This window comes from Xyrauchen texanus, chromosome 22 (genome assembly GCF_025860055.1).
Source record: "Xyrauchen texanus isolate HMW12.3.18 chromosome 22, RBS_HiC_50CHRs, whole genome shotgun sequence".
Taxonomy (NCBI): Eukaryota; Metazoa; Chordata; class Actinopteri; order Cypriniformes; family Catostomidae; genus Xyrauchen; species Xyrauchen texanus.
The window spans coordinates 3,288,205-3,309,227 of NC_068297.1; the positions used below are offsets into that span (position 1 = coordinate 3,288,205).

Below are 21,023 nucleotides of genomic sequence, written 5' to 3' on the forward strand. Positions count from 1 at the left end.
AAATTAGATTAGATTAGTAATGACATTTAATTTGATTAAATGACATACTATGTCTTAATGAATCAATTAAATTATACAGTTGGCCGTATTTGTCTTATGCATTGATTTATTATTAATAATATGTAATTTTGAGGTAAAAACATTGTCAACAAATTTGTACAATATCGTTTTAATGTTTTTTTTTTTTTTTAAAGGACATCTTTAATCAGTAAAACAAACAACAACAAAAATAAACAATAAACAATAAGAAGAAATCAGCTGCCTTTATGGGCAAAATAGAAATATCATGAATATCTATATGATGACCATGTATCTGTCTTTAAGACAAATAACACAATGTTGTAGTCTCTAAAATGCCTACATAACTCAAAATCTTTCATATGTAATAATGTAAACATGACATGAACATTCTTTCAGAATAAACTGTTTAACTTCACCATCTCAGTGTTTTTAATAACTATTAATACAGTGTAAATCCCACAAACTGAAATGGGACGTTTCTATACCATTTGCTACTTATGATAACAGTACGTTTAATATCAGAGAGCACTTATACCTTCTTTAAAGACATTTAAAATGACTTATGCTAAAACGGCATACATTCAAACAGTCAGACAACTTCAAGACCCCTAGATTGCAAGAAAAAACCTGAAAAAGCAAATGTCCCTCCATATATGTACCATTTTTTTAAAAACACTCTTAAAAAGTGATTACAGTACATTAGAGCAATTTTGTGTGTGTTTTGTGTACATACACACACGTATACCTGTCTGTATAAACACGTACATAGGTGTGCATGAATGTGAACATATAATTGACTTAACAGTGACTGGAATGTTGTGTCATATGATTAATCAATCTAAAATCATCACCTAAAATGATTAAAAATAGCTCCAATATTGATGACACTGCATTCAGTCTATCAGCTAGCAAGAAAGTGCTTCAAATAGTAATTTGAATATGTGATTCATAGATAGATAATAATATGATGTTATATGCATATCTATATTAAAATGCCTTGTAATGACATTTTGTTGCTTAAGTGCCAAAAAATCTAACGATTAACGAAGGAAACGAGGTATTACAAAAATACTATACGGTGAAGAAGGTTTAACCTAAAGTTTCTTTAAAATAATTTATCATCCACACGTTTCAGTTCATTATCTTCAATGCATATAATGCAGTTAAGTTATAAAGGTGCCAGCAAAAATATACAATAGCATAAAAGGCAATAACAGCACAGCTTAATGCAATATGCAAACTTATTTAAATGTATTTAAATAAGTGCAATCTCAAAAGCAACCACAAAACCTCATATTAGTTCAACTTAATAACCAACACTACATTTAAGTGCATAAACAGGGTACATCTAATGACTTTCTCTCATTGAGGGATTTGCAAACATCTTAAAGGCACAAGCAGAAGTCAATGATGATGATGATGATGATGCATATAACTTCCTAAAGAAAATGTTTACATTGTTCTTGGAAACGCAGTTTCAGATCGGCAATTTACATGGTTTAATTAAATATTTGATCTGATATTTTTTTTGCATGTATTGTAAATATCGGCTTCATGTTTACTTTATAAACTGCATGTATAATTGAGACTGGCATGGCTGGTATAGGGAACATGGCATGTGCACTGAAATAAACATAAGTGCGAGATGCCATGCATATTCTGTGTATTATTTGTTACCAAATCTCCAAAAACTCTTGGTCAGGCTCCTGAAACATAGTCTACGCAAATACGTGAATGCTTCAAGCTACACAAGCTCAATTTCTTGCATTGTTGCGTTCCTGAATTCAAGTATGCATTGCATTTTCAGAGTAAATAAGTCGATATGTTTATAGTAAGTACCTGAAGAATAACACATCTGATTTAATGGCACAGACATTTGAAGGTAACTCTATCGCCCCCTTGAGTACAGAGGTTTGTTACCAAGATGCAGGATATGTTCAACAGAACCACACTCTTGCAATGTGCTGGCCAAGCCTTCGTGTTTGCGTATTTGCGTTGTGTGATTCTGGCCTTTACTTGAATTCATCTTTTGAATGTGTTTGTACAATGCTAAAAATCAACTTTTAGGAGGCTTATCAGTGGCATCTTCAGTTGTTATTCTGAGAGACGCAATAGCTTTTGCACAGATGGAGACACTCTCCTCCTTTTTATCATATTTGCTAGAAAGTCCAGGGTTGGAGGTTGCTGTCTCTCCACCGTAGGACATTCCAAGATCTGGCACAGGGGCTGAGGTCCGGCTGGAACTAGCCATCTCTGATATGTTCTCCTGTGGAAGTGATGGGTGTGAATCTCTCTCCTGAGCAACACCAGATGTCGATGTAGAGGGCATCCTTAAGCCCCCAATAGGGATCATTGGAACAGGTGTTGGCACCTGTCCTTGAGAGTGCAAAGGCAAATGGCTGAGGATGTCAGGCTGTAGGGAAGTGGACAGGCCTTTACGGCTGCATTGGCCAGCAGGAACGTACAGATTCAGAGTACCTTCTCGATCCTGAAAAATAAGGAATGCGTAGAATATTACGTTAACTAAGTAATGGCCTATTCAACACAAGTCAGCATGAAAAAACATGCACAACAAATTTTAACTATAGGACATTTTGTCAAGACAGCAAGCTAGCAAGGTAGATAGAAAGATAGAATGTCAGGCAGAGGACGAACGGACGGACGGACGGACGGACGGACGGACGGACGGACGGACAGACGGACAGACAGACAGATAGATAGATAGATAGAATGGATGGACTTAGTGACAGATAGATGGACGGATGAACGGACAGACAGACAGACAGACAGACAGATAGATAGATAGAATGGATGGACTTAGTGACAGACAGACAGACAGACAGACAGACAGACAGACAGATAGATAGATAGATAGATAGAATGGATGGACTTAGTGACAGATAGATGGACGGACGAACGGACAGACAGACAGACAGACAGACAGACAGACAGATAGATAGAATGGATGGACTTAGTGACAGACAGACAGACAGACAGACAGACAGACAGACAGATAGATAGATAGATAGATAGATAGATAGATAGATAGATAGATAGAATGGATGGACTTAGTGACAGATAGATAGACGGACGGACGGACGGACGGACGGACAGACAGACACACAGACAGACAGACAGACAGACAGACAGACAGACAGACAGACAGATAGATAGATAGATAGATAGATAGATAGATAGATAGATAGATAGATAGATAGATAGATAGATAGATAGAATGGATGGACTTAGTGACAGATAGATAGATGGACGGACGGACGGACAGACAGACAGATAAATAGATAGAATGGATGGACTTAGTGACAGACAGACAGACAGACAGACAGACAGACAGACAGACAGACAGACAGATAGATAGATAGATAGATAGATAGATAGATAGATAGATAGAATGGATGGACTTAGTGACAGATAGACGGACGGACCGACCGACCGACAACAGACAGACAGACAGACAGACAGACAGACAGACAGACAGACAGATAGATAGATAGATAGAATGGATGGACTTAGTGACAGACAGACAGACAGACAGACAGACCCGACCGACCGACCGACCGACCGACCGACCGACCGACCGACAGACAGACAGATAGATAGATAGATAGATAGATAGATAAATAGATAGATAGATAGGATTTACATATTTAAAAGCAAAAAGCTACTATGAAAGCATACCATTTTCTTTTCTGAGTGCACTCCAATGACTGGTCTTGGGGGAGAGCTTTGAAATCTTGTACTCCTTCCCTGTTCCATGTTGGCCCTGTGCTGGTAGGACCCCTTCTGTGGGGACACAGCCCTAAGCACTACTTTTTGACGACCTAATGGAGACTGCGCTCTCTGACCAGATGGGTCAGCCCCTGTTGGCATTGGCCTTACAAGTGAAAGCTGGAAAACAGGTGAGAAATCCCCTCTGAAACACAGATCTCTCCTTGGAGAAATGGCCCTCAAAGGAGACGAATCACAGGTTGACAACAGATGGCGTTGTGGTGACAGGTCTCCTCTTGGGCATATGTACCTCTGACGAGGTGAGTCCCAGCAAGGCGACAGCAGCTGAGGTGGGCAGAGTTCAAAAGATTTGCTCGATTGCTCCAAGGTCAGATCATCCTCAATCCTCGAAGAGAAAATTTCAAGTTGTTCCTTAGGTGGATTGCGGCTTGTGTCCAAGTGCTTCATGAGACAGCTAGACAGACATGGCTTGCTGACTGCATATGGCTGAGGACTTGTGCTTCTGGACAGTGTTTTTGGTGTAGAATCACCATCGCATTCATCGTCTTCCTCATCATCTGGTTCATCTCCATCTTCATCAGAGTCCTCCACATCTGAGAACTGATGTTTAATGGTTGTTTCCATTGGCCTGCTATCTAAGGACTTCTGGATGTCATCTACACAACCAGTAAGAGCAGAAAACTAAATTAGCTTGTTATGTCACATTTTTATAGCTTGTTTAGGAGTCAGGTTAGCTAGGCAACAAACTACTTTACAAAAATATAGCTAAGCTAGGCTAAAGTTATCCTTTAGAGGAAGTAGCTAGTTACTGATTTCTAGTTACTGAAAAATGTTAAATAAACAGAAAAGTAGTTAAACTAATAGCTTCAGTAATTGTAGCGATGCTAATGCCAAGCATTGCAGATTAAGTCAAGTTCTTACCTGCATCCTCTGTATTATCCATGGCTGTGGGCGAAACTCCAAGTTCAAGGCATTTTTTCAGGTGAGCTTTTGACTTCATATGCTTGGTGAGATTACCTAAATGTTATTTAGACATGTTATTATTCAATCTTAGCTCAACAGATTTTCTCAATGATCTTTCTTGATAACATTTAAATGTGGTAAAACAAACCTTTAGTTTTAAAGGCAAAGTTGCAGCACTTGCAGATGTAGGGTCTCACATCTGTGTGAGTTCGTATGTGTTTCTTGAGCATGCTTGGCTTCTTGCAACGAATACCACATTCTTCGCAAATATATTTTCCCCGACCACGGCCCCTCACGTACACATAGTCCTCATTCGACTTATACCTGTCAGAGATAAAAAGAAAAAACACTTTTATACGGATGCAATCATTAACGGTCACTTGCATTATTTTTTATATGACTAAACGTTCTTACCCTCCTTCAAAAATCTTCACACGGGCTGGTTCGGGTTGTCCTACTGAGGGAGCAATGTCCTCTCGTAAAGATTTGCCTCTCTGGCTAACTTCTCTTAATCTCACGTCATGTTTTGTATCTTCCTCTCTGCATTCCAGAGTTACCTGAAACATCACAACAGATGGCTAAATAACTACGAAAGCAACTCAATGGTATATAAAGCATTGCATCAAGTTGTAAATCAGTAACATACTTGTTCTTGCTTTGGTCTCCAGGGGGTAGAGGTTACAAGTAGTCCAGGTTGATACGTAGTAGCGACTGAATAAATAGCATTTTGTGTCCTCTGTTTGGATCGGAGAAGAGCAAGAATCATCCCAGTGCTAAGATTGGGTGGGTTGGGGTTATGGCATCTCACAATCCATGAGGCATACTCCGAGAAATGTGCAGCTGTTTTTGTGCTATTTGGCTTAGTGAAGTTGAGATAGCACCAGCTCACACAAGTAGTGGTGTGAAGACCTGAAAACTGAGACAACAGCAAAGCACCTATAGAAGAACGATAACTGATCATCAGGTGTTCTGCCGTTGGTTTGCGCTCCATCATAGCAGTATCTTGAGGAATACTAGCAGAAGATTGTAACTCCAGGTTGGACTCCATATCTACCTCCTGCGAATGCTTATGCGGGACTTCTGTATTTTCTAATTTTAAACTTATCTTGGGACATTCTTTGTCAACTTCGAGATTTCCTAACTCCACAGCACTGAGCTCTTTGACAATTTGGCCATAAATGTTCTCATCTTTGACTCGTTTTTGCTGCTTTGCCTCAGTGAAGAGTTCAATGCTACTTGCAGGAGAGAGCATGCGCTTGTTTGCCCCACCACTGGGGGCCTCTGTAGTTGAGATGGTTTTGGAGGTTAATGACAAAGGTATGCCTGTATTAAGCTTTGCTGGTGATGCTTGTGGGCTGCGCAAAAGTCGCCTTGGGTGCCCTAATTTTTCAGATGATTCATATAATATGCTAGTTTGTGGCATGAGATCAGCAAGACTTTGACTGGAGGATTTTTTGTGTTCTATGCATGAGATAGAGTTCTGTGGTTGAGAATCGAGGATATGAGATATACTAGTGTATGTTATGTGTCCGTAGGATGGCACTTGCATTTGAATTCTGACAGGAACTAGAAAACTAGACATGTTTTGATAGGCTAATGCATCCTGAGCTTGTGAAAGAACTGCTATTGTAGACAAAACACTGCCTACGCTCTGCAAACTATCTTCCTGGAAGTTTCGTAAGCTAATGTAAGATTCAGCTGTCTTAGAATCTTCTGGTTCCTTCTTAATCAGAAGCATTATGCTATCTGGGTCAAACACATTGGGTTGAGTGTATTGCTTATGAGATGAGGTTTGCACTTGGCCTACTTGTTTGTGTTGTTGAAAAGGACTGCCAGAAATCAAAGAATATCTCATTTTCTCAACGGATCCCTCAAGTGAAAACGGTTTGTTTGGTGAGGTTGGTCTCCTGCTGGTTTCATCTAGAATTGTGGCACTTTGTGTCACAACCTCTGGTTCACCACTTAACGATGCCTGCCTAACTAAGAAGCACCTTCTACGCTCTTTAACCTCTTCCTGCCTAAATGTAGGAGACAGACTACCATAGTCAAAAGACTTGCTTCGAAATTCTGGAACCTCTACGTGTACGTTATAAGGTGCCTGCTCTGATGCAGAACGTCTCATCTCTTTGTGACGACTCTGTGAACTACCTGGTACCGATAAGAACTCCAATGGCCTATTAAACTCATCTGGGTTGGTTTGGGATGCAATGTTAAGGTTCTCCTCTCTGTCAAGTGACTGGGAAAAGCTTGAGCTGTGAGACAAATTGCTATCTTGACTTGGGCTTCTGGAGAGACTCGTGCAAGCAGATTCAAAACTAGATTCTCCAGAAGAACACTCCATCTCTGCTAAACGCAAACGTTTCTTTTTGGGAGGCAGTTTTTCTATTGGAAACTGTGACAGTGTCTCACTCCTCTGTGGCCACTGAAACTCTTCAGTATGCTTTTCCCTTTGCCTGACCCCTACATCCGCAATTTTTTCTGGTCTGTCAGGCTCCACAGTTACTCTAATCTCTGGGACTTGGATACTGAGATGAGATGTTGGTTGTTTAGCCAAGTGAAGTTTCTGGTGCAGTAGACCGCTGCTTCCCCATTGCCATTCTATTCCTTCTGAGCCATGATTGGGATCATTTCTGTTACCCTCTATGCTATGTTCCTTTTCTGTCAAATTGTAAAGGTCAACTGCGTTCAATGGATTTGACCTAATGTCAGTTGAGGAGCTTAGCCAGTTGAATGAATTTGTGTGCTGAATTACAGAGATAACATTGCTGCCAGTTCTTCTTTCAGTGTCACAGAAGGCAGTATTAAAGACAGTTTCCTTTGTCTCAGACATGTCTGAGGGCTTGTCTTGGATTTGAAAATCTTCCTCCTCCATGACATGCTTGTCTTTTCTACGTTTCCTTGAAGTTTCTGACATATGGCTTTGGGAAATCGGACATGACTCAGTTTCTAGATAGTTTTCCATACCCATTGTAGAATCATCAATGGTGTGAATTTTCAAATCTGATTTTAAGCTACAAGCTAGATGAGCATAGTAGTCTGATTCTGCATGACCTTCATTAGCAGAGTGCTCAAAGGCAGCTTGCCGCATTAGTCTTCGCATTCCCACAGGTCCCCGGTAGGTGACATCAGCACCTGTCATTCTCTCATCAAACGAATTACTGCTTCTTAAGCCTTGTGGTGGATCCAGATTTGAATTAGATGAGGTTGGAAGTGAGTTACTGCGCAAGAACACGCTACTCTCTGATGCCATTTCAAGAAGATCAGTGCTTGCAGGGATTTGACAATCTTGATAATCTTCCTCTTGGAAAGACTCTGAATCAATTTTTATTGATCGGTCTAGGTCTTTTTTGCTACTATGTACAGACGATTCTGTGTCACCAGGCATCATGCCTTTGTTCGGTTTAATCATAAAACTTGATGTTGCCTCATTTATGTCTGTCATGCAGGTCTGTACAGTGATTGATTGCTTTGGCCTGGTGGTTGGTCTGTAACATTTTCCAAACATAATTTCTTGATACGACTTTGCACTTGCACTTGACTGGTTGAACTGATGCTCGGCACTCTCCGAACGTGAGAAATAGCCAGAATCAGTGCTCCCTTTACTGTAAGAGCTGGGAAGAGAAAGAGACTGATCGGAGTCTTGACTTTTCTTGTCTGAAAGTCTAAGTGCCAGTCTTTGCTTGATGGTAGAGAACTCAACCATTTGGTCCACCTGAGCAATTGCGACAGGTGCCATCAGTTCCCGGAACTCCCTTAAAGATACTTTTCCCGATGAGGCAGTTTTTGAACTCTGAACGGAGAGCATCACAGCTTCTTTCTTTGCCAATTTTTCCCACTTGTCTTGTATGACAGCCTCTGTGTCTTTTATATGCCTTGTTGCATCCAAGGCCAAGTCCTCCACAACCTCTTCATCCGTGTCCGTGCTCTGCTCCACATCAGAATGCATATCACCCTTTGCAACTGTCAGCTCCTCCTCCATACCCATATGCTTGCTGTCTTGTCCTAAATACGACATCAACCCTGCTTTGACTGCATGAGTGTGAGATTTTCTGTGTTTGTACAAGTTGCTCTTGGTTTTAAATGAGAAACCACAAGGAATACACGGATAGGGTCGTTCGCCAGTATGAGAACGGATGTGCTTCTTTAGTACACTGGGTTTGGCACAAGCTCTCCCACAATATTGGCATACATACTTCCCAGTCTTAACAGATTTTTGCTCCTTTTTCTGCAGCCCCTCAGATTCTGATTGAAGACATTGCTTGTCTGGGGGAGGAAAAGTCTTCCTCCTGAGGTGGATGTGACCGTGTTCTCTAGATTTTGAGGTGAGAGTATTTCCTGAAGCAAAGCCCTGTGGCTCCATACCAAGAAATGGACTTACAGCCCCTGTCTGAGGTGACTCTGCAAGTCTTTTTTTCCCCTCTGAGCCAGAGGATTGGCCTCTCTGGGTCATCTCAGACGGCAAGTGTTTTTCGTCATTTTTTATATTGAAAATCAGCTCGGAGCACTCTGGTTCTACTGAGGTTTTTGTAGCCTCCATGATAAAAATGGCACTTTTCTAGGTACAGTTGCTACATTGCCAATTATTTTGCCTTAACAAATGCTTCTCCTTTACTGCGGACCCTTAAAAGAGGGTTAATTAATTATTTCGTCCTTTAAACAATTCCCTCTGATTGTACAGTGGTCAGTCCAACAGCATGATCTTCAGAAATCATTGGAATAATCTTTCCCATGTGTTCAAGACCACGTTTCAGACAAATTGTTTAATTATGGTCTCCATCTCTATGTACATTTACATCTGGGCACCACATCCAAATTATCTGTTGAAACAAAATGTTATCAGTTTAACAAAATCAAAATGTTTTGATTAAAGTGAATAATGACTTGAGGAGTATAATTATTGGTGAGACAAAGGATAGAGAAATCATATTCAGATATACCACATTCAGATATACATCCTTGAATATTCAGATAAGTGGTCGAATGATATGTTGTTGTTGTTTCCAGTGTTTGATTCTTTAATTATTACATGTGGTCCCCGCCAATCATGATTATGTGGTTACATTCCTGCTTGAAGACAAAAATGGATTATGAACTCACCATGACCTCAGCAGGGTGTTTCTGAAGGCAATCTGCCAACTTCATCTCATGTCATTCTGAAGTCTGTGATTGATGTGGGGTCGTCTCAAACTGTAAGGTCAAAAATTCCTCCATTAGACAGTTAACCACAACAACAAGCACAACAAGAACATGGCTGTACAAACATAATGAGAGAAGAAAAGATAATGCCATTTATCTTTGTAACAGCATTAATCATTTTGCACAATATTATCCATTTGGAGATCACATGGCCAATTTACAAAGAAAAATGCTTTAATTTCAAAGGCAAAGATTCAAAATATAAAATATTGTGGAGATAATTCACTTTTATGAATGAAATAAGATATATGCAAGTAAAATGACTTTTAAGGAAGACAGTTACATAAATAAAGTGCATCAATAAATGCCCTGTCAGCACTGTTCCGGATGTATTTTTCAGATTCATTTTCTCCATAAGGATAAAAAAATAAAATAATCCCCAATAAATGTAAGCGCAGTGTAGTTCTAGCGGGAAGACTAGCAGCTGTACATCATCGCACCATTAGCTGGGTAATTCCCAGCCAATCACATGTAAGCCATTGCTTTATAAGTCTGCTCACAATCTATCACATTGCTGTTTCAGTGTGCTAACACGGCAACCTCCTCCACCCCACCACCACCTGTTGAGTCCCGTCCTGCACGGGGTTAGGCTCCTCGCCCCTGCCTCCTATCTCTGGCAGGATATGACGGTTCCGAGTACAACTTCTTCGGACTGCCAGACGGGGCTTACGCCAAAGAGAGACATTACTTTTCTGTTTTATATTCATCAAATAAATGTCATCTTAAATCTCACTCAAGTCTGCAAGTCTTCGTGATAGAAAGAGAGTTATAAGCCATGAACCAAACCAACCAGCTCCAATATGTATCACAACATTTTAAACTTTCATTTGAAGCACAAAATACATTAAATAATATTTGTATAAAGAATATATTATCACTTAATCTAAGAGCTCATGTTAGATGTGTCTTGGAAATGTATATGTTTTTTTTTTTTAAATCTGATTCCCTTCTTTTAGAAACTTGTTGTTGCTCTCTGTTATGAACATCAAAAAAGATGGAAAAACAATGTCACCAACAACAGAATATAAAATGATAAAAAAAGGTTGCTGTTCAGTCCCCTTACCAATTTAAAACCATTTTGTTAGTGTTGAATGTCTATGTGCCTCCCCAACCAATCAGGTGCAAGTCAAGTACACTAGAATGTAAAGAAAATGACTGGATAGTTTGGATTAAATCTATAAATACCAAATACCATGATTTTAAAGTTTAACTTACACTGACAAAATACAAGTCAACAGGTAGTGCCAAATAAGGACCACGGCATAAAACAATTATATTGCAGACCAATTCCACTGACATAATTTGAGGGGGGAATATGCAAGTATAATTCACATCTGCATACACCATAGACTGTGCCTAATTAAGTCACCTAGGGTTATTTAGATCAGACCTCAGAGCTTATCCTAATTAGTAGGACATTCAAACTCTGTAAGCCATCAGATGTGACCCGCACAAGAAGAGACAGTCACAATGTCGAATACAAACAGCTTTATTAAAGACAACAGTACAAAAAGGGCAAATCCAATGTGACGTGTACCTCCGCTCTAGTGAGCTGCGCGAATCCTCAGCGCGGGACATTGTGACTGTCTTCGGTAAGGTTGGTTATTCTGTGACCCGCACAAGAAGAGACAGTCACAATGTCGAATACAAACAGCTTTATTAAAGACAAAGCGTGCAACAGTACAAAAAGGGCAAATCCAACTGAGAGTTGTCGAGGGGAGCGTAGGGTCAAAAGCCGGGGAATCAAGATGAGAAAGACAAGACTAGTGGGAGCAAAAGACAGGGGAACAAGGGGAGCTGGCAAGCTAAGAGGAAGACAAGAGGAGTTCTAAACTAGACGAGACTAGCGGGGGGCAAGGACACGGGAAACTAAATACAATAACCAACAGGAGTGAGACGAATGGGTTGTGATATATATAGGGGCGAGTGCAGGTGTAAACAATGATAGGTGATGAGACGAGTGCAGGTGAAACTAATGTGGTGACTGAGAGCGGGCGCAGGTGTACATAATGTTCTGGCTATTGGGAGCGGGCATGTGAGCCCGAGGGGGGAGATAGTGTACGAGCAAGAGAGCTCGTAGGAGCAAAACGAGCGTGGAAGCTCGAGGGAGCAAAACGAGCGTGCGAGCTCGAGGGAACAAAACGAGCAGGGAAGCTCGAGGGAGCAAAGCGAGCGTGGAAGCTCGAGGGAGCAAAACGAGCGTGCGAGCTCGAGGGAGCAAAACGAGCGTGGAAGCTCGAGGGAGCAAAACGAGCGTGCGAGCTCGAGGGGGTAAAACGAGCGTGCGAGCTCGAGGGGGCAAAACGAGCGTGCGAGCTCGAGGGGGGCGGAACGAGCGTGGAAGCTCGAGGGGGCGGAGCGAGCGTGGAAGCTCGGGGGGGCGGAGCGAGCGTGGAAGCTCGAGGGGGCGGAGCGAGGGAGCGGGGTTCGTGACATCGGAAAAGAAACATCAAGCTCTCGGCCTGTCTAAAAAACCTGGGCAAAGACTACAATATTTCCCACGGTTTGAGTTAGTATCTAAACAACCTGTCTGTCTGGAGATAGCGAGCAGAGGAGTGAGATGATGGAGGAATCTGAATCTTTGTCAAGGTCAATCACAATCCTGGGATGTCCTGAACACATAAATGGAGGGCAATGAAGGGTGAACCAACCAGACATCATGCAACTTTTAAAACTGGGTTGACAGATGGAACATGTCAATGATACTACAGAATTCAGCATTTAGACATGTTGCAATGATCACAAGGATCTGTCAAAATACTGCAATATAATGTGATTTCATCATTTCTGAACAATATTAAAAACAATAATCTGTAGTAGTGTGTATAATACTGGAAGTGCCAAAGCTTAACATTCTAACATCACCTTTAGATGCACTGACATCTGCATTTAGGCATCCACACTAAAACAACAACCAGCGAAAGCCAAAGATATTACCAGACTCAAAAGAATGTGATTACGTCATAAATCAGCTCCCCATGGCATCACCAGCCAACGAGATGCATTACAAAGCCTAGCATGTGATAAAATACAGCTGTGTTGCATCTTAAAACAAGAGGTATCTTCTCTAAAGAGCAGCAGGCACAAAATGTCCATAGGAGAGCTGATTGTGTTGCTTAAAAGGAGAGCATTCAAGGACAGACTTTGGCAAGTCAACTGCTTTCAAGTCCCTATAAGACAAATAACATACTGATTGCCTTCAATCTACAAACCTGGTATCCAAATATAGCCTTGTCCAATCTCCAGTCAAATGCAGATGTTTTCATAAACCCAGCTTCCTGAATTGCAGTTCATCAGCTTCAAAAAATAAGCCATATTTCCCAGGAATATGTGTGAAACCATGTCTTTCTCAATGAGTGTACATTAGAAGACCTACAGATGTAAGCCAGTCACCACAGAAATACCTCACTGAGACTTGTATCCAGGAACAAAAATAGAAAAGGGGCCCTCAGAAGGGTTATGCAACGGCCCACACTGATGGCCACTTTTGCATCAACTCAAAAAAAGAAATGAACCACACTTCAGTTTTACTGCTTGAAAACAAGGATTGCAATCCGGGACGTTTAGTAAAGAACAATGCATACCTGGTTTAAATGAAATGCATAAATAGAAAGGATTTAGACAAGATATAGAGAACAAACGGGACTGGAAGTGATCGGTCTCTTCCTCAGTAAATTGTCATACTCATAACCAATGGCATCTTCTATCTATATACGTACAAACAACTGACACATTCTCCCTTTGGTTCTCGAGAGTGTTCAATTATCAGCACAATCTTAAATCAAACTGAGATCAAAATAGACAGAAATCAAAATGTACCTTCTCAAAACTGCAGTCACTCTAACCTATGAGGATGCAAAAGTACTTTGGACACCACAGTGGGCTGGATAAGGTGTTTCTCTTGAGCTTCAAATCAAAATAGCAAATAGTATTATATTAAAATGGTGAAATATACCGTCTACTCACTTTCCTGCAACAATAAAACCACGCAGCTTAGAAATATGTATTCCACGTATTGAGCAAAGAGGCCAGAGTGTGATATTTTGATCTTTTACTGGTCACACATCTCCTAGTCAAACAAATTTGCAGATCATTTTGACCAAATTTAATTCTTCGTGCGCAGAGTAATGTGAAATGTTCTTGCATTCAGCTTGCATTTACGGTTGGATGCATATGAATGGAGCACAAAGTGTAGTGCACAATCTTGGTCTTAATGTGAACGATTCATCAGCACACCACCTGACATCATTTTGGTGTGTAACACCCACTTTTCATGCCCCAATTAATTCCTGATGGATAAAATTAAGAAATGACTCATTGAATATCCTAGTATTCTCAAAAATAAGTTAGAATAGAGTGTTGTTTACTTTAAACAAATCTAGACTTTTCAGCCATTTTTGTTATAGAAACATCTTGAACACAAGTTAACACACAAATGTTAACATTTAATGCAAGATCATTTCAATAACTGAAAATAAGTTCAGTTCAGGAGAGTGAATCTTTACTACTCCTTAATTGGCCTGTAACCTTGACCTTTCAACACAATACAATTTGCATGGCTAAAAATATTTGACCTGCTGTGACTACCATCTTAAGTTACTGTGGGGAAGACAACTGTGTCCTGCATTTGGGGGTGCAAATACCATCTGTGTGTTGTAGTCATGGTCTGTTAAGTAACAGTAGAGCTCTCCGATATTACAAAAGCAGAGGCCTATTGTGGTGTTTGCTAAGGCAAGCTATTACTATTGCTACTATTTGAACAAACCTCTAATCTACCGGAACACCCTTGTAATGATACAGAAACCCCTGATAACTACAAATAGTGGCCAAATAACCACCAAGAACACCCTGGTTATGCCCTAGCAACCACCCAGAACACCCAAGTAATGCCATAGTAACCACTGAGAACACCCTAGTAATGCTCAAGTAACCACTGAGAACACCCTGGTTATCCCCTAGTAACTACTGAGAACACCCTAGTTATGCCCTAGCAACCACCCAGAACACTCTAGTAATGCCATATTAACCAATGAGAACACCCTAGTAATGCCATAGTAACCACTAGAATGCCCTAGTAACCACAGAGAACACCCTGGTTATACCCTAGCAACCACCCAGAACACCCTAACAATGCCATAGAAACCACTGAGAACACCCTAGTAATGCTCAAGTAAACAATCACCCTAGAAATGACCATCTATCCAAATAGAACACCCTAGTAATGCCCAAGTAAACACACAGAACACCCTGGTAATGCCCTAGCAACCACCAAGAACACCCTAGTAATGCCATAGTAACCACGAGAATGCCCTAGTAATGCCCAAGTAACCACAGAGAACAACCTGGTTATGCTCTAGCAACCACCCAGAACACCCTAGAAATTACCAACTATCCAATTAGAATACCCTAGTAACGCCCACGTAACCAGCCAGAACACCTAGTAATGTCCAAGTAACCACCCAGAACACCCTAGCAATGCCCAATTAGCCACCCAAAAAGCCCTAGTAACATCCAAGTAACCACACAAAACACCCTAGTAATGCCCTTGTGACCACCCAGTAAACCCAAGAAATTTAATTCTCTAGTAACACCCATGTAACCGCCCAGAACACCCTAGTAACACCCTAGCAACCACCCATAACACCATAGAAATTCTCTTTTAATCACCCAGAACACCCTATTAATGCCCCAGGACACCAGTGGCATACCTGCAGTCAGTGCAGGGCGTGTAGCCGCACTGGGACCCAGGGTAAGAGGAGGCACCACGAATGGCATCTGAAAGGGAATAATTGAAATGGCGGCAGGTCTGAAGGACGATGAAAACGTCAGAGGGGACCCTCTCCCGGAATGCGAAAACGACGGAGGGGGAATACACTCAAACACAACTTAATTCTAATCCTTGCTGATTACAGGTCGGGTATGAAAACCAAGAGTAAAATAACCCGTTCTCACAATCAATATTAGAAATGTTTGCTATCAAAACGCATAACAGTGACATTGCTAACAAGCATAACAGTGCAAACTAATGTATATTGTAAACATAAGGGTCAATTTTCTGTTTTATGACTGTCATTACGAACACATAACAGACCATTAAGGCATGCCAGCATGCACAGGCTTGAAAACACATACTGAATTCCTTCAGGCTATATATATAGCACACAGGGCACAGCCGGCTTTCTGTATTCTGCATAAAGTATACTGGGAAACAGCTCTGAAATGGCCGATCCTCTTCAGGCACTAAAGGTCAAGTCTCATCTCTATAAATACGATGGTCTGTCCCAGCGGGTTTTCCATATTGCTGCTCGGCTTTTCCACCGTCTAAGGCGCACGAGTCTGCTGACCAGCAGAAACTCTGAACACATTTGCATGTGATTTGATAGCACTCAAACTTTCCGCCTCTACTGGCTGCTCTTTAGTGTCATGACAGAATGATGCATTACAGTATTCTGTAAAAGTAAATAAACCGTTTTCCACGACTGCTTCTAGTCAACTTATCTGACAATGCTTCAAATAAAATGGATATATGTGCAGTTTTCCTTACTGAGCAAGAAATATGTTTTGAATATTAAATGATAATGCTGAGTAATTATAATCAATGTATGAATCGTTCATCATTCAAAACTGTTTACGTAGCATTACATAATTCTAGGTTAACATTTTTTGCACAATCTTGCTCCAAACTTTTAAAGAGCCCATATTATGCTCATTTGCAGGTACATGATTTTATTTTGGGGGTCTACTAGAATAGGTTTACATGATTTAATGTTCAAATAACACATAATTTTTCTCAAACTGTACATTTCTGCTAAGCCCATTTTAATCATCTGGCTCAAACGCTCTGATTTAGGTCCTGTCTCTTTAAAGCCCCCCTTTCCGAAAAGCCCAGTCTGCTCTGATTGGTCAGCTGGCCTATTCTCTCGTTTTGATTGGTCAACAGAATAGAACGTGTGTAGGAAATGTAACACACTTTACAATAACTGAGTTTCAGCCTTCTTTAACAGCTTTCATCACTATTGTAACTATGGTAACAGTGTTGTCGGTTTTTGCTGTACCAGTTTGAGTCCGATAATGAAAGTTCGACCCGAACCACCTTCGCAAACACGACTTGAGCAAGACGTTTCTCAGTGGTAAGTTTTGTTTTTGTAGCTTCTTTTAAGTACACTGTTTATTACTGTAAAAGACATGTAGTGCATCTAAGTTAGTCATCTTTTGCTGGAATGCTGGAACTTTTTTCGTCCAAGATATGAACGGGGAACAGCGGCTTACTCCCAGTTGGACATTACTGGGTGTATTAGAGAGTTAGTGAGCAAGTTAGCCGTGGCCTACTGTGGATAGCAGCCGCAACGTTACAGCTTGTAATTATATAATTATATAAGACTCTTGAGATCGACCATTTTGTTACACAGTTTTAGGTAAAAGCCGGCCCACAGCTGAATAGTAAACCCTTAATAAAACAATAACATTACATTACAAATTAGCCGAGCACTTCCATGGATTATAGACATAAAATTACTGTTTGTAAAAATAAATCCATCTCCACACTTGATCACTATTCATGATATTAAGAATGACAAACAATCTGCATAATTCTACACAATTGTATAACATAATCTATAAGGTTAGCAGCGGCCTTTAGCTGTGCATTGGGTGTACACCATAGCTACAGCACAAAACTCTGCATTTGAACTCTCGGTAGCAGATAAATCCACAAATAATCAAACATACTTACAGGCAGGGACAGATTACCGACCGGGCCAATGGGGCCAGTGCCCAGGGGCCCTTGACTGCCCGGCGGTGCCATGGGATTTAATGCTGCACGATCTAGTTTGGTGATCCCCTGCTGGAAAACCCATTTGGGCATCAGCAACGAACCTCCCACATGCCCCCCCCCCCCCTCAACACATTTTGGGTGGAGGGGGCCCTTGGAGATAATTGGCCCCAGAGTCTTTGCAAGTCAGAATCTGTCCCAGCTTACAGGTTCTGTTTCTGAAGCACCAGATTGTCCCAGCAAAGTGGTAACAGCACCATCTTTCAGGAGTAACCATCTTGAAAATCCGGCATTGGTTCTGGTTGTGGTTGTACTGCTAAATAACTCAAATACATTGTAACCACAGATTCTTCAATTCGTCCATACCAAGAGGTTTTGCTTTCGCCGTCTTTACGACATGGCGACAACACAACCCAACTCATCCTGGCCTCAGCAATAACTACATTTGTTTGAGGGTGGGCCAATTTATCCTGTAGATGGCCATTTATGCAAATGTGTTCCATAGTGACGTAGATACTTTACGGAAGAAATGGCTGGACTACAAACACCCCGTATCTTGCAGTTCTTCAGCAGTGTTGTCTGTGGGAGAGAAAAACTCCCTTTTGCGTGGACTCTTTGTTACTTTGCAGACCTTTCACATGCACAAACAGCTATTTTGCACACTAAAGGAAAGGTAAAATCACAAAAATCATAAGAGGTCCTCTAGTACTTTTGAATTTTCATGCATAAACTCCATGTTCAATTATTTGCATGCACAAGTGTAGATTTAATGACTAAAGACTCCACAGAATTGAGATGGTCTGCATGGGTAAGATGATAGGTTGATGACTAGGTCATTGAACTTCATGGATCACTTGAATGTTCTGACATTTACAATGCATTGCTAAATCAGCATCTGCCAAGATATGTAAACACATACACGTTATTTTGCATGCCACATTTCCATATTTATAAGTACAACATCCTCAATGATCAGGTTCTTCAGTTTGAATATGGAATTTGTTTTCTGATGATTATTTGTATTCAGAATGATTGTTTGAAGATTTACTCTCTAAATGTGCTTCAGTGGACGTTAGCACATTGCTATGTGGTTGCTGGGTAGTCAAAAGAGCTCTATGATATTTTGGTCCCTAAATATGGCACGGGTCCCTCCTTCAATATAAGTCTATGGGGTGTTTTTTCAACCATTTTAACATCTTCTGGACAAAAAAAAAACATCAGATCGCTTAGAAAAGTAATAGCATGCCTCTTCTTAACAATCTCTGCACAATTTGAGGTATAACTTTGTTGCATAGATACAGCAATAGTAATAGTAATGCTTGCCTTAGCAATCATAATAATAACCCTACCTATTTTATACATGTTTAATTTTCTTTTATTGTGTCTTATTATAATCATCCACTATGCACAGATTCCCACCGGATTCACAAAGGTTTTATAATCGCACTAATATTGTGCCATATGCAAATGGCCTTGATCTGGAAATTATACTGTAAATGTTGTTCACCATGCATGTGCTGTGCAGAAAAAAGGAATGTTCCCATGGCAACCAAACGACTATTTCTGCAGTGATTCAAGCTCTTTGTCTCTCCCAAGGCGGATCAAAGTGGATATTCAAAAGGCCGGTAGGCATCCCAAAGTAACCTTCCTGTGACATCAAATGCTCCTTATTCACAAGAGCATATATAATCACTGCACAGAACAGATGGGGATCAGAACAAATACTTTCAGCTTTTGACAGGTAACCTCAAAAATATGTTTTAATACGATTGAATCAACCTGACTATATTGGGTTACTCCAATGAAAGTATTTTAAGGGTTAGTTCAGGTAGAAATAGCTCGTTAAAACAATAATTCACCAAAAAAAATGAAAATTCTGCCATTACTTACTCACCCTCCTTATGTTCCAAACCTGTTTGCTGTTATTTTTTCAGTTGAACACAAAAGAGGACATTTTTAAGGATCCTGACGCAACTCTAACCCTAATCTAACCCTAAACCCTTCAATCTATAAGCAACTGTTTATATTGACTATGTCCAAAAAAGGACACAAAAAAATAAACACACACCATAAAAGTAGTCCATACGACTCGTGCGCTCTATTCCAAGTGTTTTGAAGCCATAAAATAGCCCAGTGGAACAGACTGAAATTTTGATTTATATTTACAGATAAGGTTCCCCTCTGCTAAAGTTGAGATTAAATAAGCACCTCAATATGTTGCACCACATGAGATGCCAAAATACTCTTGTTGAATGACATTTGAAATGCAGCAGAGGGGGCATAGATTATGTTCCTCACACAAAGCATAACATAAGGCATATCAGTAGCCTATATACAGTAGTTTTGAAATGACACGGAGGTGAGTATATAATGACTGAAAAAATTCTCATCGTTTGCTCACCCTCATACCATCCCAGATGTGAAAGAGTTTCTTTCTTCTGCTGAACTCGAATGACATTTTTTTGCAAAATTCTCAGCTCTGTTGGTCCATTCAATGCAAGTGATGTGTGGCCAAAATTTATTTCCAAAAGTCACAAAAAGTCAGTGTAACAGTTCGGGAATGGAGGAGGAGGGAACCGGATCAACATTCAACAAGACTTTAATTTTAACACAACATCAATCTGAACTGGAACATAATAACACAGGTTGATGACACATAGCTCTGTGTGTGTTTGTGTGTGTGTGTGTGTGTGTGTGTGTGTGTGTGTGTCTCTATCTCTCTGGCATTCCCGACTCCTCTTATCTCACTCCTGCTGATTGAGCTACTCAGCGCCAGGTGTGCACCCTCACGGCCCGGCCACGTCCTCCTCCTCGTCACAGTCAGCCTAAAAGTAATCCATAAGTCTCCAGTGGTTTAATTCATATCTTCAGAAGCGATATAATAGGTGTGGGTGAGAGACAGAACAATATATAAGTCCTTTTTTACTCAAAATCTACACTTTAACTTTCACTTTCAGATGTGAAAGTGAAACTAAACAAGTAAAGCATTTGACTTTCAGATGTAAAAGTGAAAGTGGACATTTAGAGTAAAAAAAGGACTTACATTTTGATCTGTTTCTCAGCCACACCTATTATATCGTTTCTTAATATAGGGACTTAACCACTGGAGTCTTATGGATTGCTTTAATGCTGCCTTTATATGCTTTATGAGCTTCAAAGTTCCGGCCACCATTCACTTGCGTTGTGACCTACAGAGCTGAGATATTATTCTAAAAATCTTTGTTTGAGTTCTGCAGAAGAAAAAAAAGTCATACACATCTGGGATGACATGAGGGTGAGTAAATGATGAGAGAATTCTCATTTTTGGGTGAACTATTCCTTTAAA

The 21,023-nt window shown here is 40.5% G+C and overlaps 1 protein-coding gene across 1 annotated transcript; it reads right to left on the bottom strand.

Moving 5' to 3' along the window:
* Nucleotides 1-181: 181 nt before the first annotated feature.
* Nucleotides 182-9,886, bottom strand: LOC127662554 (human immunodeficiency virus type I enhancer-binding protein 2 homolog). Its single transcript, XM_052153793.1, has 7 exons — nt 9,829-9,886; nt 5,378-9,548; nt 5,146-5,288; nt 4,880-5,055; nt 4,690-4,785; nt 3,718-4,424; nt 182-2,509 (listed from the first exon to the last, which is right to left on the bottom strand). The coding sequence occupies exons 2-7, from the start codon at nt 9,266-9,268 to the stop codon at nt 2,078-2,080; spliced, it is 5,445 nt and encodes a 1,814-aa protein (XP_052009753.1). The 5' UTR covers nt 9,269-9,548; nt 9,829-9,886; the 3' UTR covers nt 182-2,077.
* Nucleotides 9,887-21,023: the final 11,137 nt, after the last annotated feature.

Bases quoted from the DNA above. Each gene is read 5' to 3' on its own strand.
- LOC127662554 (XM_052153793.1), bottom strand. From the start codon at position 9,268: ATGGAGGCTACAAAAACCTCAGTAGAACCAGAGTGCTCCGAGCTGATT. The intron at 5,289-5,377 runs GTATGTTACTGA...GTGATGTTTCAG, and splicing joins GGAGACCAAAGCAAGAACAA to GTAACTCTGGAATGCAGAGA. The intron at 4,786-4,879 runs GTTTGTTTTACC...AATAACATTTAG, and splicing joins CTTTGCCTTTAAAACTAAAG to GTAATCTCACCAAGCATATG.